This window comes from Terrapene carolina, unplaced genomic scaffold (assembly GCF_002925995.2).
Source record: "Terrapene carolina triunguis isolate 2854851 unplaced genomic scaffold, T_m_triunguis-2.0 Scaffold229, whole genome shotgun sequence".
NCBI classification, from domain to species: domain Eukaryota; kingdom Metazoa; phylum Chordata; order Testudines; family Emydidae; genus Terrapene; species Terrapene triunguis.
The window spans coordinates 480837-499487 of NW_020664580.1; the positions used below are offsets into that span (position 1 = coordinate 480837).

The 18651-nt window shown below is 42.7% G+C and overlaps 1 protein-coding gene across 1 annotated transcript in view; it reads right to left on the reverse strand.

Moving 5' to 3' along the window:
- SLC9A3 (solute carrier family 9 member A3) overlaps positions 1 to 17407 on the reverse strand; it is a 68699-nt gene extending 51292 nt beyond the window's left edge. Inside the window, exon 1 of the mRNA XM_024218573.2 lies at positions 17206 to 17407. Coding sequence (XP_024074341.2) covers positions 17206 to 17407 — 202 coding nt within the window. The remainder of the gene's footprint in view (positions 1 to 17205) is intronic.
- Positions 17408 to 18651: the final 1244 nt, after the last annotated feature.

Below are 18651 nucleotides of genomic sequence, written 5' to 3' on the forward strand. Positions count from 1 at the left end.
CCTTTGGCTTTAAATTATCGTTGGAACTAATTTGCACATTGAGCTGAATCACTTTAAATAGCAAATTTTTAGCTTTATTTTAAATAAACACATTCAACTACATTTAAATAATATTAAAGGGGCCAATTAAAATAAAGAAATGCAAAGAAATTCTGAGTTAACCCACTCTATTCTGCATACATTTTAGAAAGGTGTCTGACGTCCCACCCCACATATGCTTTAACTTAGAAATGTCCTTGCTTTTGTTCATATAAATAAGGAATTGCATGGAAACCAGTTACTAGGTCAAGTACAGAAGCAGCTTTTCTAATGTAAAGACACGTTGTATAATCTAATAAAGAATCCCAAAAGCCCTACTGCACAGTGCAGAAAATCCTGCCACCCTGGGCATACCGCATATCACAACTCTGTGCGGAACCTCCTTGTTCTTCCTCAAACCATGGGTCTTGCAGGGCAGCGTGAGGATCTGCTGCTATTCAGGTCCACTGCCCACTGTGAGTGAGGGCGCAGGAGCAGCAGGGGCTACAGAAGCCTAAGGGCTGCAGGAGCCGCCACCAATTGACCCTAATGCTGCTCCAAGGCATGGGATGGGGCAGCATTTCTAGATATTCCAGCCTCAGTGTAACTCTCTGGAGATAAACCCAGCTCCTCTGTTGGTGCTGGGGAAGATTTGGTCAGCCACGAGTACTAAGTTAACGTGATAACTAAAGATTAAGTTGTTTAATAATATTAACAGTACTTTAGTTTGCAAATCACCTCAACTCCTGGCAAAAGAGCTCAAGGACCTGCACAGTAATTCACATGAAGGCATGGAAAGCGTAATACCAATAAGAGAAAACTGCCTTCTAAACCATGAGCCAAATTCATATACCAGTTTTACAACAGTTTAATTCCATTGACTATAATGGAGTTATTCCTGATTTACAGCCATGATAGTGAAATCAGCATCAGGCTTATCAAGTTTAGCTGGGGGAGCACAAGAAACCGACCAACATCAAGTGGCTATTGCTCAAAATTAAAAACAAACCCTTGCATTTTTAAAAGAGTTCAGATAACTTTCCCCACAGTTATTCTTTCATTTTCACACATCTCCAGACTTCCTAGATCTGACGTGAAGCAGACACTGCAAGAGCAGTTGTTCCCGTGGTATTTCTGACCCAAGCAGAAGAAGAAAATACTGCAAGAAAGCCTGCTCTCATGAGATAGCCAACTCAGTTTTGCAGATGCAAGAGGTTTGAAAGGTGTAGCAACAGTTCCGATAAGCATGTAAACTTTTGCGTGCTCTTTCAAGCCAACCCTCTAACTCACCCATCATTAGCTCTAAGACCCAAATTATTTTGATTACTCTAATATAAGAGATTTAAAGAAAACTTGTGTGCCTAGTTTCTACCAAAAGTGAGTGCTAGCAAGAATATTACAAGCCTTCAAAACGCTGAGAGACCGTTATAATGAAGGTGTTGCCTGACATGGAGAAGGCCCGATTTTAATCAGATGAATAGGTTTTCAAATGACCATTTCAGAAACCTAAGCTGGTGTTCACACATGGTGTGAAACTGATCTGCTTTTGATGGTTGAGATGAAACTATCTCATCATGTTAAAAACTGTTTTAGGCCCCGCACTCCCCTCTACCACATACTGTGCAGAGTGACAAACAAAATACCCCCAAACACATAAGGCGCAACTCTTTGTAGGCCACTCCTACACGGCTCCAGGGACCATGGAAGTCGCTCCATGCAAAGGCTGGTATTTCACAGCTCTGTCAAGAGGTGGGGAACAGGACTTATTAGGATGGGTAGACATCCTCCTTGTAGTTAATGCTGGTGGACAGTTCGGTTATTCACCCACTATGTCTTATATCATCTCCTCTTGGAGGGGACAGAGCACAGGCATATGGGAGAAGGGCATTACTTAATAGCAGCATAGCTCCCTTAGCAGCTGCAATGCAAGGGAGGAGGGAGCAGGCCAGCAGCTGAGCAAAGGAGAGGATGATATGCGGCAATGACCTGGAAAACATGGAGCTAGTCTCTGCATACCCTGAAGATCTGCTGCCCTGACTGGCTTTACTGCATCCTCCCTCTTGAAGAAGAGATGCCGCTTGAATGCTGCAAATTCTCACTCAGTGATCTAGTTGCATGTTTTACTTTCCGGCAGGCTGAAGCAGGGCAGTGTGTGGCCCACTTAACATTGCTCTTCTAATTTCTTGTTCCAAATATGTCTGAGACAATGCTATTCTTGAACGCCCTTGAACATTGTTGTTACTTATGGGTGTTCTTATGAAGTAATTTATTAACTTAACTCTTACATCTCCTTCATTGTCTTACACAGAAAGGTGAAGAACACAGAAACAATAACCGGAAGAACAGTAAGTTATGCAATGGCATTATGTTGCAAAATTTGGTACACTCCATAGACAATAGCTATGGGGTCAGAAGGTGGCTATTTACTTTGGCTTGGTCTACACTTCAAAGTTAGGTTGACAAAGCTGCTTCAAACCACACCCCTTCCAACATAGCTATGCTGACCTAATCCCCAGTGTAGACACAGCTATGTCAACGGAAGAATACTTCCATTGACCTTGCTACCGTCACTTGGGGAGGTGGTGATCTTACCCCTATGGAAAAACCCTTTCTCTCAGTGTAGGCTGCAGCTACACTACAGGCTACACTGACATATATATATATATATATATATATGCAGGTATAATCTCTGTAGTGTAGACACAGCCTTGGAGCTCTGGTACTTATCATTTCCTAGTGTATATATCTGGGAGATGAGAAAGGTTAACTTTGCAAAGTACACAATAGGAAGTAGACAAGGAGATAAAACTTAAGTTTATCTGCCAGCATGAAGAAAAAAAGAAAAACTGACTAAAGCTGGATTTGAAGCTGCTTACAACTCAAACCCTCTAGCTCTGGCTAGTTTCGAGAAAGAGATATCAATTCAGAGTAGGGTAACCATCTGTTTCAGTGAAATGAAAGACAAATCTTATCTTAATTAAGGGACAGCGCCTCACAATGCTTTATGCGTGGTACAAAAATCATTATGCAGTACAAAGTCGTACAATATTAGAACATAATGATACTTTGCTGAAATATAGGAAAATTGGATTCTGTATTGATATGGGATGAGGGACATCAGGCACATCCCTTAAAATAGAGGGATTGTGTGTTCAGCCTATTTCAGAGAAATACAGGGATTTCATTTTAACTTATAAAAATTAAGATAAAGGATTTTTTTAGTTTGTAGTAGTAAGGATTTGGTATGATCCTTCTACTACAAACAACAACTTGAATTTGCAGAAGTTCTATTACAGAAAGGGGCTGAATCTTCCTTTACTTGCACCAGTGTGTGTAAATAGCGTTACTCTGCTAACGGCAGCTGACTAACTTACACCAAGGGAAATCAGGAGTGAGAAGAAGACAGGTCTGAAAAGTTTAGAAGTGGTCTTAGTTCTAAATTCAGTGCTGTAGCGTTTTCACACACAGTTAAATGCCAAAATGAGTTTTGAAAAATTTGGAAATAATCATAGTCCAAAATAGGAAGACCTCATGATGGCACTCAAGAAAGCATTAAGAATGAGAACACACCTGAAGACAATGCTTTTGAGAGAGGGAAACCGCACATTGAGAGGCTCAATGGGTGCTTGTTATAGTGTGTGAATCCAGGCTCAAGCAACATTTATGCTTTGGTACCTAGGCACAGCAGAGGCTCAAAGTTCAGTGGCAGCCTTATCTCAGGTTGTTTTTAATCCTTAGTTCTAAAGCACACATAAATAAAAGGAAGTTTCAGGCTTCCGCCAGCTGCTTTGGCATCCTTGTGCCCTCATGATGACACTCCAGAAAGCATTAAGAATGAGAACACACCTGAAGACCATGCTTTTGAGAGAGGGAAACCGCACATTTTATTTTGAAGGAAAGACTGAAGAATTAAAATGGCTTAACTCGGCTCTTGTGAGCTCAAAATGAAAAGCTTTGGCTCAGAAAGAAAGCTATAGCTTTTCACTTAATTACCTTTTTCTACTGTACAAGAATTCAAGGTATGAAAACAAGGTGTACTTATATTTCTGAAAGGCTTGGGAACACAAGGGTTGCGAATAGGGTTCATTTATTGTGTAGTAATGAAAACCAAGAGGTATGGCAAATGTGGGCAGCCTTCTTCTAGGACTAATACATGCAAGAATTGAAAAGTAACACCCTCTTCCAGCAGGCCACGGTGTACCCATCTGAACACAGAAGTATAGCATGGTTGAAAGATGATTCACTTAACTGCAGGTAGCATATATTTATCTATTGCCAAGTTCATTTAGATGTCCATTAGCCTGTTTTGGAGTTTGCCAGGTTATTTTAAGTATTTTTAATAAAGTATTGGAAGGACTGTAGGACTTTCTCCAGGTGTCGCTATCATTCCATGTACAGGAAAGCAGTGCGATCAATGCTTTCTAACCAGCCTTTTATACTGTGTCACCAATAGAGCTTCCTGCACACCAGGGAACAAGAATCAGGATCTGTTAAGTGGCAGTGTATCCTATGACCACAAAGACAACTGGGGTGGTTGGCTAGCTGCCATCTTTCTGGTTTTATAGGAAATCTCTCATACTTGTTGTCTTGAAAAGTCTTGGGTTACATAAGGCTATGCCTTTACTTAAATGCTGCAGCTGAGCCACGCCGCTGTAGTGCTTCAGAGCAGACGCTTAACTACAGCGACAGGAGGGGTTCTCCTATCACTGTAGTAAATCCACCTCCCCAAGAGCTGGTAGCTAGTTCAACAGAAGAATTTTATCATCAACTTAGAGCTGTCTACATGGGGGTAGGTCTCTCAGGGGTATGGTTCTTTCTCACCTCCGAGAGACGTAGTTATGCTGATGTAACTTTTCAGGGTAGACCAGCCCTTAGTGTGCTGCATTAAAAGCTTTTTGACAGAATACACAGAGGAAATTAAAACAAATAACCCACTGCAAACTCAGCTCCTGGCAAAAAAGGAGATATCTCAAAGTTGCTCTTGGTGTTGTTTTTGCTCTTGTGATGTGATCTTGCGTGTTCACAAAACTGTACAAAAAGCAATGAGTAATGTAATCCCCTAAAATATCAAACTAAAATAAGGCTGCAGGTGGTGGTTGGGGAAAGCATCTTCCTGATTTAAAGCAATCCTTAGCATAGCATTAGAGGGAATGAGAGATGTTGACTTCTTGTGTGGTCCAGTGTCCATCCTGCTGCTGCTGCTGCTGCTGCAGAGGAGAATAGCCCATTGCAGGCAGAGGCAAAATGCCAGGCACACTTTCCTGCTCCTTTCAAAAAGTAGCAGCAAGCACTCCTGGCTAGCACACATGTCATAGTACAACATAGAAGCTTGGCCACTGTCCATGCCCCTTTGAGGCCAGGGTGTGCAAGTGGGCGTAGAAACTGGCCAGCCTTCTTAACGCCTTACGGTGTACAAGGTAGAAATCTTGCAATGCTGCTGCATGCTAATAGTTCATAATTCATAGCTGTATTTACAGATGTCACCCAGAGATTTATGATAAGGTCCCTTTAGTAAACTATAGAAATGTTAATGACTGAAGCCAACATGTACCTCTTCTCTATTAGGAAATTAAGAGCATAAATTAAGAAATACATCTTCTAGTGAAAAAAATGACGTAATTTCAAGGATCCTGAGTTTAAGGAAGTTAGGATTGAAATACTGTTCTCCACTCTCTTTTTCTTCTCTCTGATATACCAATAGTACAATTTTTTTATTGCAGTGTATATGTTTCATTACATTTACAAGAGAACACGTCCTTTCCTATAACCCTTCTTTCCCTCTCCCTCCCCCCCCCACCCCTACCTTCTTTCCTGTTGATCAATAAATCCAAATGAATGCAACTGGTTTTATTTGATTGTGCAGTATTTGATGCATCTGAAGACCCAGTATTTGAAAGATGGTGCATGTCACTTAAACAGTCATGTCAGTCTATAAATCGATTGGTCAGTTTTTTTTATAACACCTGTCATGGTAGTAATGAAGCATTGCATAAATGTACATTGAAATAAACACACATTCTTCATGATCTCTTTCCAAGGGAACATAGGCTAGCTGTGCACAGAGCATTACAAGCAATAACTTGCCAAAATGAGAGAGAGTGCTACAAATTAGTCCCACTTTTACAAAAACCCATCCCTCACTAATAATCATCTAGCATAGCTAATTTAAACAGATAACCATTGACTAAAAGTCTACACACCAACCATCTACTTCAACACAATAGCAATTCAGCAGCTAGAAACATCCATTTCCAATTGCTCCACCTGGAGAGAGTTAAAAGTTGTATGTTCTGTAGCAAAGTGGAGGGAGGGAAGGAGATGAGGTAATGAGAAGATGAAACCATGGCCATCGGCTGCAAGGATCACCATGACTGTACTGGTGGAGCGTTCATCCAAATAACTCCAAATGGCTTTTAAACAATTTTTTGATGAAATTATATTACAAATGGGGAAGTTGAGACAGAGGGATGGCGTGCCAAGTCATTCATCAAGTCAATGGGAGAGTTGGGGCTTACACCCAGCTCTCCTGACTCCCAGTCCCTTAATTTACCACTGTGCTAATTCCTCATAACTAAGGCTTAAGAAATTTACCCAACACTCCTTCCAGAATCACGCATGCCTCTGCTGCTCAGGTATCCATTGCTTGGGCATGAATTCTGAGCCCCCAGTTAATGTCCCTTCTTACTACACACTCCAGTCAATTCCTGCCATCCCCAGCACATTGGTTAATTCTGGGCAGTAGTTTAAGTAGATTGAAACAAGGGAGGGAGCTTGCACTGAACTAGCCAAGGAGGAGAGGAAGTGCAGCTTACTCAAGCCAGGGAGAGCAGGTGGGATCCTTCTGCTTTAACACGGGAGGGGGAGCTCTGTTCCCCCCAATTTCCCCTTACTTTAACCCCTGATACTGGGCCATCCTACCAACAAAACAATTTATACTTCCCTCCCCACAATAAATAAGTGTTGGGCAGCTTCCCGCTCAATAAATCAATGTATGCTGTCCCTCCCATCCCCCCAGAAGGAGCCCTCCCCTGAAGTGGTAGGAGGGCCCTCTCTCACATACAGTCTCTGCTACAGTAATGTGGTGCTGAGGTTTCCTTCCTGCTGGATGGGACCTACAGACAAAGCCAGCCTGAAGACCAGTGGCAGCAGGCCCCTTTGTATCCCAGAAGAGAGCCTCGTGTGTCGAGCCCTACCTGCCATTCCAGTATGGCTTGTATGGCCTTCAATCCAACAGCAGCAGACAGCTCCTTCCTCCCACCCATCAGCCCCAGAGATGACTCTGGAGCAGTCTCTCTGCTGACTTAGGTCTGGTCACTACACACAGAATGTTAAGTATTTCATTTAAGGGGTATGATTTTTAATGATATAGTTACACAAGTGTGGATGCAGTTATACCAATATAAAATTGCTGTGGATGCAGTTAAACCAGTAGTATCAGTGTAGCTTATTCCCCTTCCCATATAGGAATAGCCAGACTGATACAAAGCACCTTTATACCATCGAACTGTGTCCAAACTAGGGGACTGTACTGCTTTAACTACGCTGGTATAGTTAAAGTGAGACAACTTTTCTGCTAAAACAAGGCCTAAGGAAGACAGCACTGCATTGGTTTACAGGTGGTTTACATTTGGAAGATTTTCTTCACAAACAATGCAGTGTGGCCAACTCCTGAGATTTTATGTGAGTCTCATGATGCTTGGTTTCTCAAAGCCCCAGCTTTCAGAGTCAAGTGATTACACAAGAATCTCACTTTTCATTTTTTTTAAATGTGCAATCCTGAAGGTGCAGAGAAAACATGACCAAAGTACAACCTAAAGGCTCGGAAGCTAGCAGGCAAAAAGAACAATCCACCTCTTTAAAAACATTGTTTTAATTATGATTTTGAGGCCTGACTCATGATTTTTGAACACTCGGGGTTGGAATACTGCATAAGAACTAGTGTTTTTTTCCTTTGGTAAATGAATGTGGAATTTGATGGCACTCAAGGAAATATTTCTGGGCCAATGGATTTTTCAAGCCTTGTTTATAATCATCATAGTGTAACCAACCCTCTCTTGTCCACATGGCCTCAGCCTGTAATGGCATCAGTGAACAGAAATTGGATAGCATCAGTAGGTGTGGCAACCACAACAAAACCCTGGAGGATAGCACTGTGGGAACTTCAACTGTTAGACTCACCTACTTCAAAACTGGCTGATGACATTTGCCCTTCAAAAAGTTATCCAGTTTTCCTTCTCCTTGAGTGTTTTTTAAATATTCGGGCCTTAATTAAAAATGTTTCCACTTGATGTCTTGCATTCCATCTTGGCTCGTCCTTGAGAGATCACAGTTTCAGTATTTATGACTTTACAATGCATTTACCTTGCAGACAACTGTAGTATCAAGTCACAGCTTTCACTGGGATGAACATTTTACAAGTAGGACTACAAAGCGATTTGAAATAGTAAAGAAACAGTTTAATAGATAGCCATGGCTTTGCTATTTGTGAAGATCATTTTTACTGAGTCTCCTTTAAGTACAGAGCCTCTTGGTATCTCTAGAAAGAATGAGAGTCCTGATGTAGCACAGTCTTTTGGTACACTGTTTGCTTTCACAACAGCAAAGAGATGGGGAAAAGTCCACAGACCAACACTAGTTCTGCTGTAAGAAGTAAAGGAATACTCAATACTCAAAGAATATTCCTCTGAGAAACTAAAGCCTAGCACTTCAGCATAGGATAGAAAGGAATTTCCAGAGATTACAGAAAAGCGAGGCAATCATTTACCAAGGCACCAGCAGCTCCTATTTCAGTGCAGGTGAAACAATGGTAGAATAGGAGTAAAGAATTTTAATTTGAATCCAGGCATTCAATTAAATAACTTCTTATAGTGAAACCCACTGGCTTTTGTCATTCTTGGTTCCTTTGCAGTTTTGGTGACATGGGTCTAAAGCATCAGTTCCAAGGAACAGGAGCTAGGAACTCAAATACCCACTTCCTCTACTAAACAAATCTCAAACATAAATCACTAGATAAACCAACAAAAGAAAAACACATGGATTCCTGTAACTCCACCTCTCAAAAGCAAGGCTACCAAAGTGATATCTGAAGAAAAGTTACTGAAGTTCTGTGGTTTGCAGCACTACCGTGCTAGAGACCTGTGGTCAACTTGTGCATCTGCAGATTACTCTAAATAATAAGTGGCTTCAGTTCTGAAGATGGTAAATTTATGGTTCCAGTAATCCCAGAACTACAGTATTAAAAAAAGGATTCCATTGTTCCACAAAGGACACAAATCACTTTATATACAGGAACCGGAAAGTAACTCATGGCAGAGATTCTGTTTTAGGTATGCATGCTTGAATTGTATTCAGTTCAGAGCAGTCCTTTAAATGCCATTGTTTCCTTATGTAATTCACACAAATTACTATTGTGCATCTGCTGTGTTATCTGTTGGATGTAATCTGAATCTTGTAGAGCTACACTGCCTTGTTATTCTGCTCCTTACTGTAAATAATTAAGACTTGCAATTTGCAAGGCTGGTGTGTACAGAGGGAGGAGGAAAGGGGGAAAAAGGAAGGAGAATTCTCTTAGTGCATCCGCCTGAATGTATTAAATTAGTCAGATGGAAACAAAATGTGATCACGGGCATCCATTTACAGTATGTAAATTTAACACAGGTCTTGTGTACACAGTTCTTCGAACTGGAAACACTGACCTGTTACTCTAGGGTTCAGAAAGTTTGGTTCAAATACAGAACATGTCATGTCCAACGATAATTCTTTAAATGCCAAAGGTTTATTACATTTAGGCCAAACCAACTACTCTAAATACCAATGCAAATAATTATTACTGTGTACAATGATAAAATAGTACAATAAGCTGTGTGAAACTAGCAGTGACTTACCAAACTGAAGAAAAAAACCCCAAGTTTAAGTATTTCTAGATAACCACATGGCTATTGTTAGAGAGATGATATGGAGGAACCTGCCTGAGCGAAACCTCACTTATGGCCTCATTTACAGCAGGGATGAGCAACCCCAGATCTTGTTAAGGTCAATGGGAGCTGCAGGGACTCGTCACTTTTGGAGGGAAAAATAGACCACCAGATTTGTTCCTCTTTAGCCTCTTCTCAGATTTTAGTGTTGGTTGGGAGATGGAACAATTCAGCCCACAGGAACAAAGTCACACCCTACCTGCTACAATGCAAACGATATTCCTTCTTAGCACTTTCATAGAGAGTGCTTTACAAACATGAAACAACCTCTGGGCTAACATAGCTGTAAAAAAGTCTATACTGTAGCTTTTCCCCTTGCAGCATCTGGCAGTATCCTCTTCACAGCAGTCTGTCCCCCTTTTTAACTTACACACCCCAAACAATAAAATGGTTCTGCTAACATGTCCTCCTTTTTTATTTTTCATTATTTCTTCCCGATGATGACACTTCACTGAGAAGGAAGAGAATGGCAATCACAGGTATTCTCTTGTATTTGTTTTTTTTTTCAGTTTACTAAATCACTTTAGTTAACTAATTCACCAATGTCACTAAAACTAATTGTCTCTATGCCACAATGCCAAGAAGAGAAACTTGGAGTGAAAAGTTTTTTTTGTTTTGACTATTTACATTGATGGGAGGAGTAATGTCTCCTGTGACCAAGATATTGCCCTGGGGGTTTAAACTGGAGTTAGAGCTGTTGGACTCTTGCATTTTAGAGCTTCTTCCCTAACCCATCTCTTGACATATTTGAAATTCTCCACAGGAACACAGGTGTTAACAGTTTTAACCACTCTGTCTAAGAATACCTTCCTCTGCATTTTTCCCACAACTCACAGTAGGTCTAGACAACATGATAGTAAAAACATCAGTGGCTGGTCCATTTTGCTAGTACTGAAAGAGCTGCAACACACTGGGAGATCTCTCTAAACTCCCACGTGTAGACAGGACCCTAAGTGTTTACAGGACTGGGGCATTAAGTGGGGAAGCTAAGAAGCTGGGGAAATCAAACTTGATAAAGACTTCCTTAATAAGTTCCCCTCCCTATTTTTAACAGAATTCTAGACTCCAAAGTTAACTTGGAATTTTTTTACATGCATAATAATTAAAGATGTAGTTTAAGGTAAAATGGGTTCCATTTGCAGAAGCTGGTTGAATTCAGACATGCTTTGCTGGAGACAGAGTTGGCTGACACATCCAAAAAATTAGATGCAGCCAGTTGGGAAGGGCATGGGGCCAGAGCATCTGAGAGATGCATTGATTTGATAACACATCACCCAGGCAGCCTTCTCCAGTGAGCTCCTATGAATGAATCCCCAAGGGAGGGCTGTGGTAGGCCAGGAGGTGAATCCACATCTTGGATGTAGCTACCCCTGTGAATGAACTTTTGCATATGCAGGGACGAATTAAGTTTCTAATATAGAGTTAAAATAGCATGTAGATGATGTGATGCTCCTATAGGGACAAGAATGAGGCTTCCTAGCGTCCTTGCCTGCAGTGGGCTGTGCCTGTGTGGGGTAAGCCAGGGGCACTTCCCAGCCACAGTACAGTACAGTACTGTACAGTATTTAACGTCTTTTGTCTTCCCCCCAAAAATGTCCTTGAAACCTAAACCCCCGCATTTACATTAAATCTTATGGGAAAATTGGATTCGTTTAACATCGTTTCACTTAAAGTTGCATTTTTCAGGAACATAACTACAACATTAAGTGAGGCGTTACTGTATATGCTTCCACCCAACACCCCACAAGTCTTTGTAGGGTCTCAGAAAAGACATCCCTAAACAGTCTTTAAAACACTGGTGTTACCTTAGTTAGGTGAAATAATGAATGAAGAACCCATGCTCCCCTCACAAAGACATCTTTTTTCCTTACTCCTCCTCTGCTGATAGGTGCTGAATGTCCCAGGCTCAGACAGCCGGTCGGCCATGGCTGTGACGATGGCTAATGCTGTATCTTGTCCCCGGAGGGAGTCGTTCTTTAATGGCATTTTTTCTCTGTACAGTGAGCTCCCAAACTCTTTCAAATGATAATGATTCAAAAATGTTGGAAGCAAAGTATTATTACATATATCTGAGTTTCACTTAGGCACCAAACTATCCAGAGCACTAGCCAAAAGCAGAGCCCCAAGGTGCTGGGGAAGGGTATGTGGTGGTGAGTTTTCTCCCCCTCTGCTCCTGTTGCCAGTGGGTGAGATTGAGGCCAGCTCTACACTAGAAATTTTTGCTGGTATAGCAATGTCTGTAAGGGATATTATTTTTTGGCAACATTTCTATACCCAGCAAAAGCCTTAGTGTAGACGTGGTTACATTGGCATAAGAGTGCTGTCACTGGTATGTAGCTTATTTTGCTCAGTGAATCAGTATAAGTATACCAGCAAAAGCACTTTTTTGCTGGTATAAGCTGCATCGATGCTGGGAGGGTTTGCCAATATAGCACTACTGGCAAACCTTTTCTAGTGTAGATCTGGCCTGAGTAGGCCTGCAAATTGCAACATCAATGTGCAAGATGGCAGAGGTGAAAGTGGTAACTTGTCTTGTTTGTGGTTAAGGTAAGCCATGCAATCAACTGCATTGTCATTGGCTATGTCTTCATCACAAAAAAGGTAGGGGGATTTTTACCATGGGATTTTTACTGCAGGATAACGAACATACATTAGCTATTCTGCTGTCAAATTCTAGTGAAGATGAGGCATTGTAGTTTTTACCTTGAAATAAACCATGGGCAGGAGAATAGTATTGACCTCACCTCGTATGGTAAAAACTACCGAACCTTGTCTCCACTAGGATGTTACTGCAAGATAGCTAATGCACGTTAGTTATCCTGCAGTAAAAACATACCTTTCTTTGGTGGTGATGACATAACAGTCACTGTTAGAGTGACAGCAGAAAAGAAATTGGCAATACAATCTCTGCATTGAAACAAAGAGATTTGCTTCCATTTTTCTCCTGAGCTTATTGTCTTTTCCCTGTACCCACTCCCTTGGATGAATTTTTGGTCTCTTTCCTACTTCTGGCTTTTTTGTAATATTCTTCTCTCCCATTGTGTGACTTCTATTCTCATTCCCTGCCCTTTAAAGGGGTGGGGAAGATTGTGTGCTTATTTTGTTTCTTTATGATATCAAAGAGACCTGGAAGGTGTGTTTTAAAAAAAAACCACACAAACAAAAATGATGCGTGAGGTGGGGGCAGTGAGTGTCCCTTCTTGTCTTTCACTTTAAGCCTGACCTACGCTTAAACATTTTTCAGACATAACTATGTCAATTAAGGGTATGAAAAAAATTCACACGCCTACTCAGCATAACTCAGAAATCCTAACGTAGAAGCTGTCATGCAGCTAAAAAAGTCCTTTTGCTGATATAAGCTGCATCTCCACTAGGAGGGCTTGCCAGCATAGCTATAATGGCAAACCCTTTCTAGTATAGACATGGTCTTACTCATGTGTTTAACTTTTCACATGTAAAGGATTTATTGGCCTCCCTGCCTAAGGATATTGATAAGCGAGCCTTTCATGAGAAGAAATAAATCCCATAGGCCAAAGGATAACACCATGTATCCTAGAACAGGTAACAGGAACCTTTTAAAGGAATAGAACCCAATCTAATTAAATTTGATATATGAGATAGCACACTCAGCTGCATCACATAGTTCCCACCTTACTGTTCCCAGCCACTACCAATCCAAGGAAAAATGTGTGCAGGGTGGGAACCAGTGAAGGAGACCAGACTAGTGCTGACACTGTCCCCATACCTGCAATCATACCAACTTGGGCAGGAGGGAGAAGTATTCTTGATGCAGAAAAAAAAAGAAAATGGGGAAAACTGAAATACCACATACAATTTTCTTCATTTTTGAAGACTACCCCCATTTCAGATAGAAAAACTGTATGCCATGATATGTAAGCTTACTTGGTAATACTCTGAAAGTTCTTCACTAGAATAACTTGTCAGTGGCACATTATGTTCTGCAAACAAATATGAATCACAATAGCCAGGTCCTAAATGCACTCACATACTTGCCCGTCAGATGCACAAAATACATGTAAAGCCAGTGTCACTACTGGTGTGGAAAATAAAACTGATGGTTACTTCCACATGCGAAGGGAGACTTAGCTTACTTGCCCACCTTCCATTCATTAACTTCCAAGAATCCTCCTCCTACAAAATCATGTCATTTGATTGTATTTATATATAGCTACAAAAGGATTTTGTAGGATCTCACCATACCTGCAGATCTCATCAGAAGAGTAACTATGGAGTCACTAGCACCACTTTAATAAAATCAAACTTATTGGTGCATACTTTGGAGTAATATTTTGGCATCAGATAGCTGATCAAGCAATTTTAAAATATTTTATGGGACAGATTATCTGCTGTGCTTTCTACTGGGTACAGCAGATGGGACTGTTAAGGCTCCCCCTTTCTCTGCCCAGCCCCAGCCCCAAACTGGTTACAGCAGCCCCTAGGGACCATCTGCCATCTAGGGATTGCTGGAGTATATTTTACTCCAGCCACTTCTACCCACCCCTAAAATGCCTCTCCCATCCCCTGACATGGCCACTGCACCAGGGGCCATAGGGAGGGAGGTATAAGAGGCATCTCCATGTCTGCTCAAGAATCCACCATTCAGAGGTATCCTCAGCCAGGAGGCTGAGGTTAATCTGTGCTACCTTGGCACTAAGAAAGAAGCAGAGCAAGACAGAAAGTCTGTCTCTTGCATTTTATCTTCTTCCTTTTTCCTGCTATGCCTACCTGTGGGAGTTCCCCCTTAGTCTTTTTCTCCCGCTCCCCTCCTTAAATCCTGCTCAACAACATTCATTTCCTTTTTACCTCCCTTTTTCCAGCATCCCGTTTAGTCAGGGCTGCAGCTGATCTGACTGAAACAAACTTCACCTTGACTGGTCCGTTAGAATATGTGCTAACTGCTTATGCTAAACAATCTGTGCCACCTTGCATTTAGCTGTCACACTCCTGAGTACCTTTCCCAGCCCTGAAGAAGACCTCTGTGTGGCTCGAAAGCTTGTCTCTCTCACCAGCGGAAATTGGGCTAATATTACCTCACCCGTCTTGTCTCCTTGAAAAAAACTACTCCCATTTGAGCCAAATCAGACACCCTCGCTCTGTCAGCACCAATCAGCAGTGGTCATTTCTGCATTTCACTCATCTGATTGGTGGCTGGTGGGAGCAGCTAAACCAGCTCAAGACGTGCTACTGGTGCTTTACAGTATGCAGTTATTGCTCAGTGCCCCTCCAGAGACCAGCTCAAGTGAAACACAGTTACAAAAATGGGCAGAGAGGAGAAGGGAAGTATCTGGGGTCACTGTCCACCAGCAATGGTCACTGAATCTGTGTAGCAATGAAGAGAGCTCCAATAATTTAAAAACTGAGCCAGATGTAGTTTCTGAATTATTTGCCTCTGCCTTAAAATGATACTGGAACAAATCCAAGGACACCAAAGACTTAATGGACACCATTATGCAGCACAACACTGTCTACTCAGGACTTCATGGTGAAAGCTGAAATAGAACTCATCATGCTTCAAAAGTTACTTACCACTAAGCTAAATGAGAATCCTCACTAGCTGTTAGCTGTATAGAGCTTATGACATACAGCTGTACAGCACTGATTCCATTCAGTAGAGAGCAGTGGTACACATACACAGAAGCCAATTCATAACAACACAAACCACAAACCCAAAAATACTTTACTAGGAGAGTATCCCCAAAAGGAGGCTCAAATTGGCAACCAGTGTATTTTCGTAATTTCTTAATTTATCTGCTGCCAGTGGCGCTACTCTTTTGCCTATACCCCTTTCTCCAATCACCAATTTTATTTTTTCAGAGTCAAAAAGTATCCAAGGCTACTGAATAACAGTCACTGTCCACTTTTTATGTCTCTTCAAATTGACATAACTTGTCAATGAAAGTCAACCAAATCAAAACTCTACATTTTATAGATCATTTAGGTATCTTGTTTATTAGGAGATTACACTTTCCAAGCACATTTTCTTAATATGTTTCATAACTTTATTCTCACAGAGATCTTAAGTTTACACATACACTTTCAGGTAGATGAAGCCCCAAACTTAAGTTTTGTTTTAAAAAGTTATACTGAAACTGGCATTCATATACTTCATTCATTTTTAAAATATTAATGGAAACAATTTTGTTTGGATTTAAATGCTGTTTGCAACCCAAACATTGCTGCATTGTGAGAATGTGTCCCCAACCAAAAGTAAAAGAGACTAGTCTCTTTACAATTTCCAATCTGAGTGACCTGCAACCTACATTGAAAGTGAACAATGAATTAAATTTGTAAACATATTTAAATGTTAATAATCTAAAGTATTATTAATTATTACTATTATTAACACAAGTAAGGAAATTCATCTATAAAATGTGATGGCCTTTCAATCGGCCAATAGCATTTGCATTTGGTTTCTTTTTGGAGGTGAATCATCCCTGTAAGATGTTTAACATTACAGCAAAATTGGAGATCTAGTTTGAGGTACATTGACCTTCACAGATAATAGCATCAAACTATTAACATCAATTTCGGCTAACTAGCAAACAAACATAAAATTGCTTAGACCTTAGTAATAATAATATGGAAAGATATAAACTCTTGCACTTTTAGAAATGTCACACAGATCAGAAAACAATAGCTCTTGGTTAGTTAAAACATACAAATTGACCCATATTCCACATAAACGGTTGCACTTTTGCATTCTCCTCCAGGTAACACCATACTGAATTACAATAGCAGAGGATACTAATGCTCCAGATAAGTGGGTTTGCAATATTTGTTTAAAGTTTCATTATGTAACATTGCTGCCAGTTATAATAAGAGGTGGAAGGCATATCATATGCAAGTGCGGTCGTTTTATAGATAACCAAATTTGATTTCCTATTCCGTACTTGGTTTAGTTTTGTAACACTTTCCCCGGGACCAATGACAATAAGACTGCGTTCATAAACCATCAGATACAAACGCTATGGTCCTAGCCAATGAGAATGAACTAGTGAGTTATCCACAGGTACAGCCAAAACCCCACTGCTGAACGCTGTGGCTGGCACTGTTCAGAAACGAAGCTGGCAAAGAATACAGTAAAACAGCCCCCCTGGGTATAGAAAAGGGAACAATGCAGGTGATAACGAGCCTCTTTTACTTAAAGTGGGGCGATCAGACAGGGCAGATGTACATAGAGCTCTGGACTCACCGATTTTGGCCAGACTAGCCACAAGTATCCAGAGCGCAATGATGTAGGGCTCCTGCACATGATGCCATTTGAAAGAGACGATCTGAAAGAAGTGAGGTCCGCTGACCGCTGTATGGTCCCCCGAGCTCTTCTCCTGTGCCAGGGCTGCTGGAAGAACCAGAAGCCTCTCGGCTAAGGGCACCGGTCTCATCTCCAAGCTCATCTGCACAACGCACCGAACTGCCCTGGCTGGGAGCGCCAGGCGCTCTGCAATGCCTTTGCCCCTCGGTCCTTGCCCCTGGCGGGGATGGCTCCGCGCGTGCAGGCGCTGTGATCCCCCTGCCCACGGGCGGGCTGCTGCTACTGCTGCTTCCCTCTGGGGGCCGGCAGGGGTCGGGACTCGCCAAGCGCCGCGCGCGATACACACGGGCAGATGCTGCAGCTCGGGTCCGGCTGCCCGCCGGCAGCTGCCTTTATGGGGCAGTCCCCGAGCCGCCAGAGGCGGAGCTACGCTCCCCTCTCCCGCGGAGGAGGCTGCTGCAGACGGCAGAGCCGGGCCGGAGGGAGCAGCGCTGCCGGGGATCTCTGCGGAGCCAGGACTCTACCCGGGCAGCGCTGAGCACGTGGGGTCTGAGCCTGGGGGCTGCCGGCACCTGCACGCCAGGGATGCAGGCACTGGGGCCTGGGTGGGGTGGGCACCGGGGCTGGGGACCGGGGCGCGCCCGCCCGGAGCGACTGTAACTTGGAGCCGGAGCAGGGGGGGGCAAGAGGCCAGGGAGCCCCCGCTCCGGGGACATAATCTTGCCCTCTGAAGAACTTGGGGGATCGTTCCCTAAGGGCCAATCACAGCCCTCAGAGACACCCCCCCCCACATACACACACCCCACCGCCTGCCGGGGAGGGGCCCCGCTGGCTTCGCTCAGTGACGCCCCGATTCAGCGGGACCAGAATCTGGCTCATTAAAACCTGCTGCGTCCCAGAGCAGCCTTGCGCGGCTCTCCCCAGCACGCACCGGCCTGTCGGCCCAGATCTGTCCAAGGCTCGGGGTTTTGTTTAACTCTCCTTGCTGCTTTCTTTCCTGTACTTTTTTATGGTTACAAGGTGAAGCGCCCTTTGGGATTCCCGCCCCCCGATAACCTTTGCTTGAACGCCTCACTCGGTTGCATTTCAGGGCCCGGACTGTGCGTACTGTGTTGGGCAGCCGGAGCCAGGATAACCATCACGCTGCTGTCAAAGGGATTGCAACCAAAGCAGCGTGTGTTCTGAGCAAACAGATCTCTGTGCACCACCTCCCCACGCTCCGGCCGCGCCGCCCAGCGATGCACTGTGAAGCAATTGAAATATTTGGGTGCAACGTGGGCAGGGCGCTAGTTCTATGGCACGGGGTGGAAAAATACTGCTAGTCCATTTGCTTAATATGATGCAGCAGGTCTGTGCTCCCAGTTCAAAACTAGCGAGATAAACAGC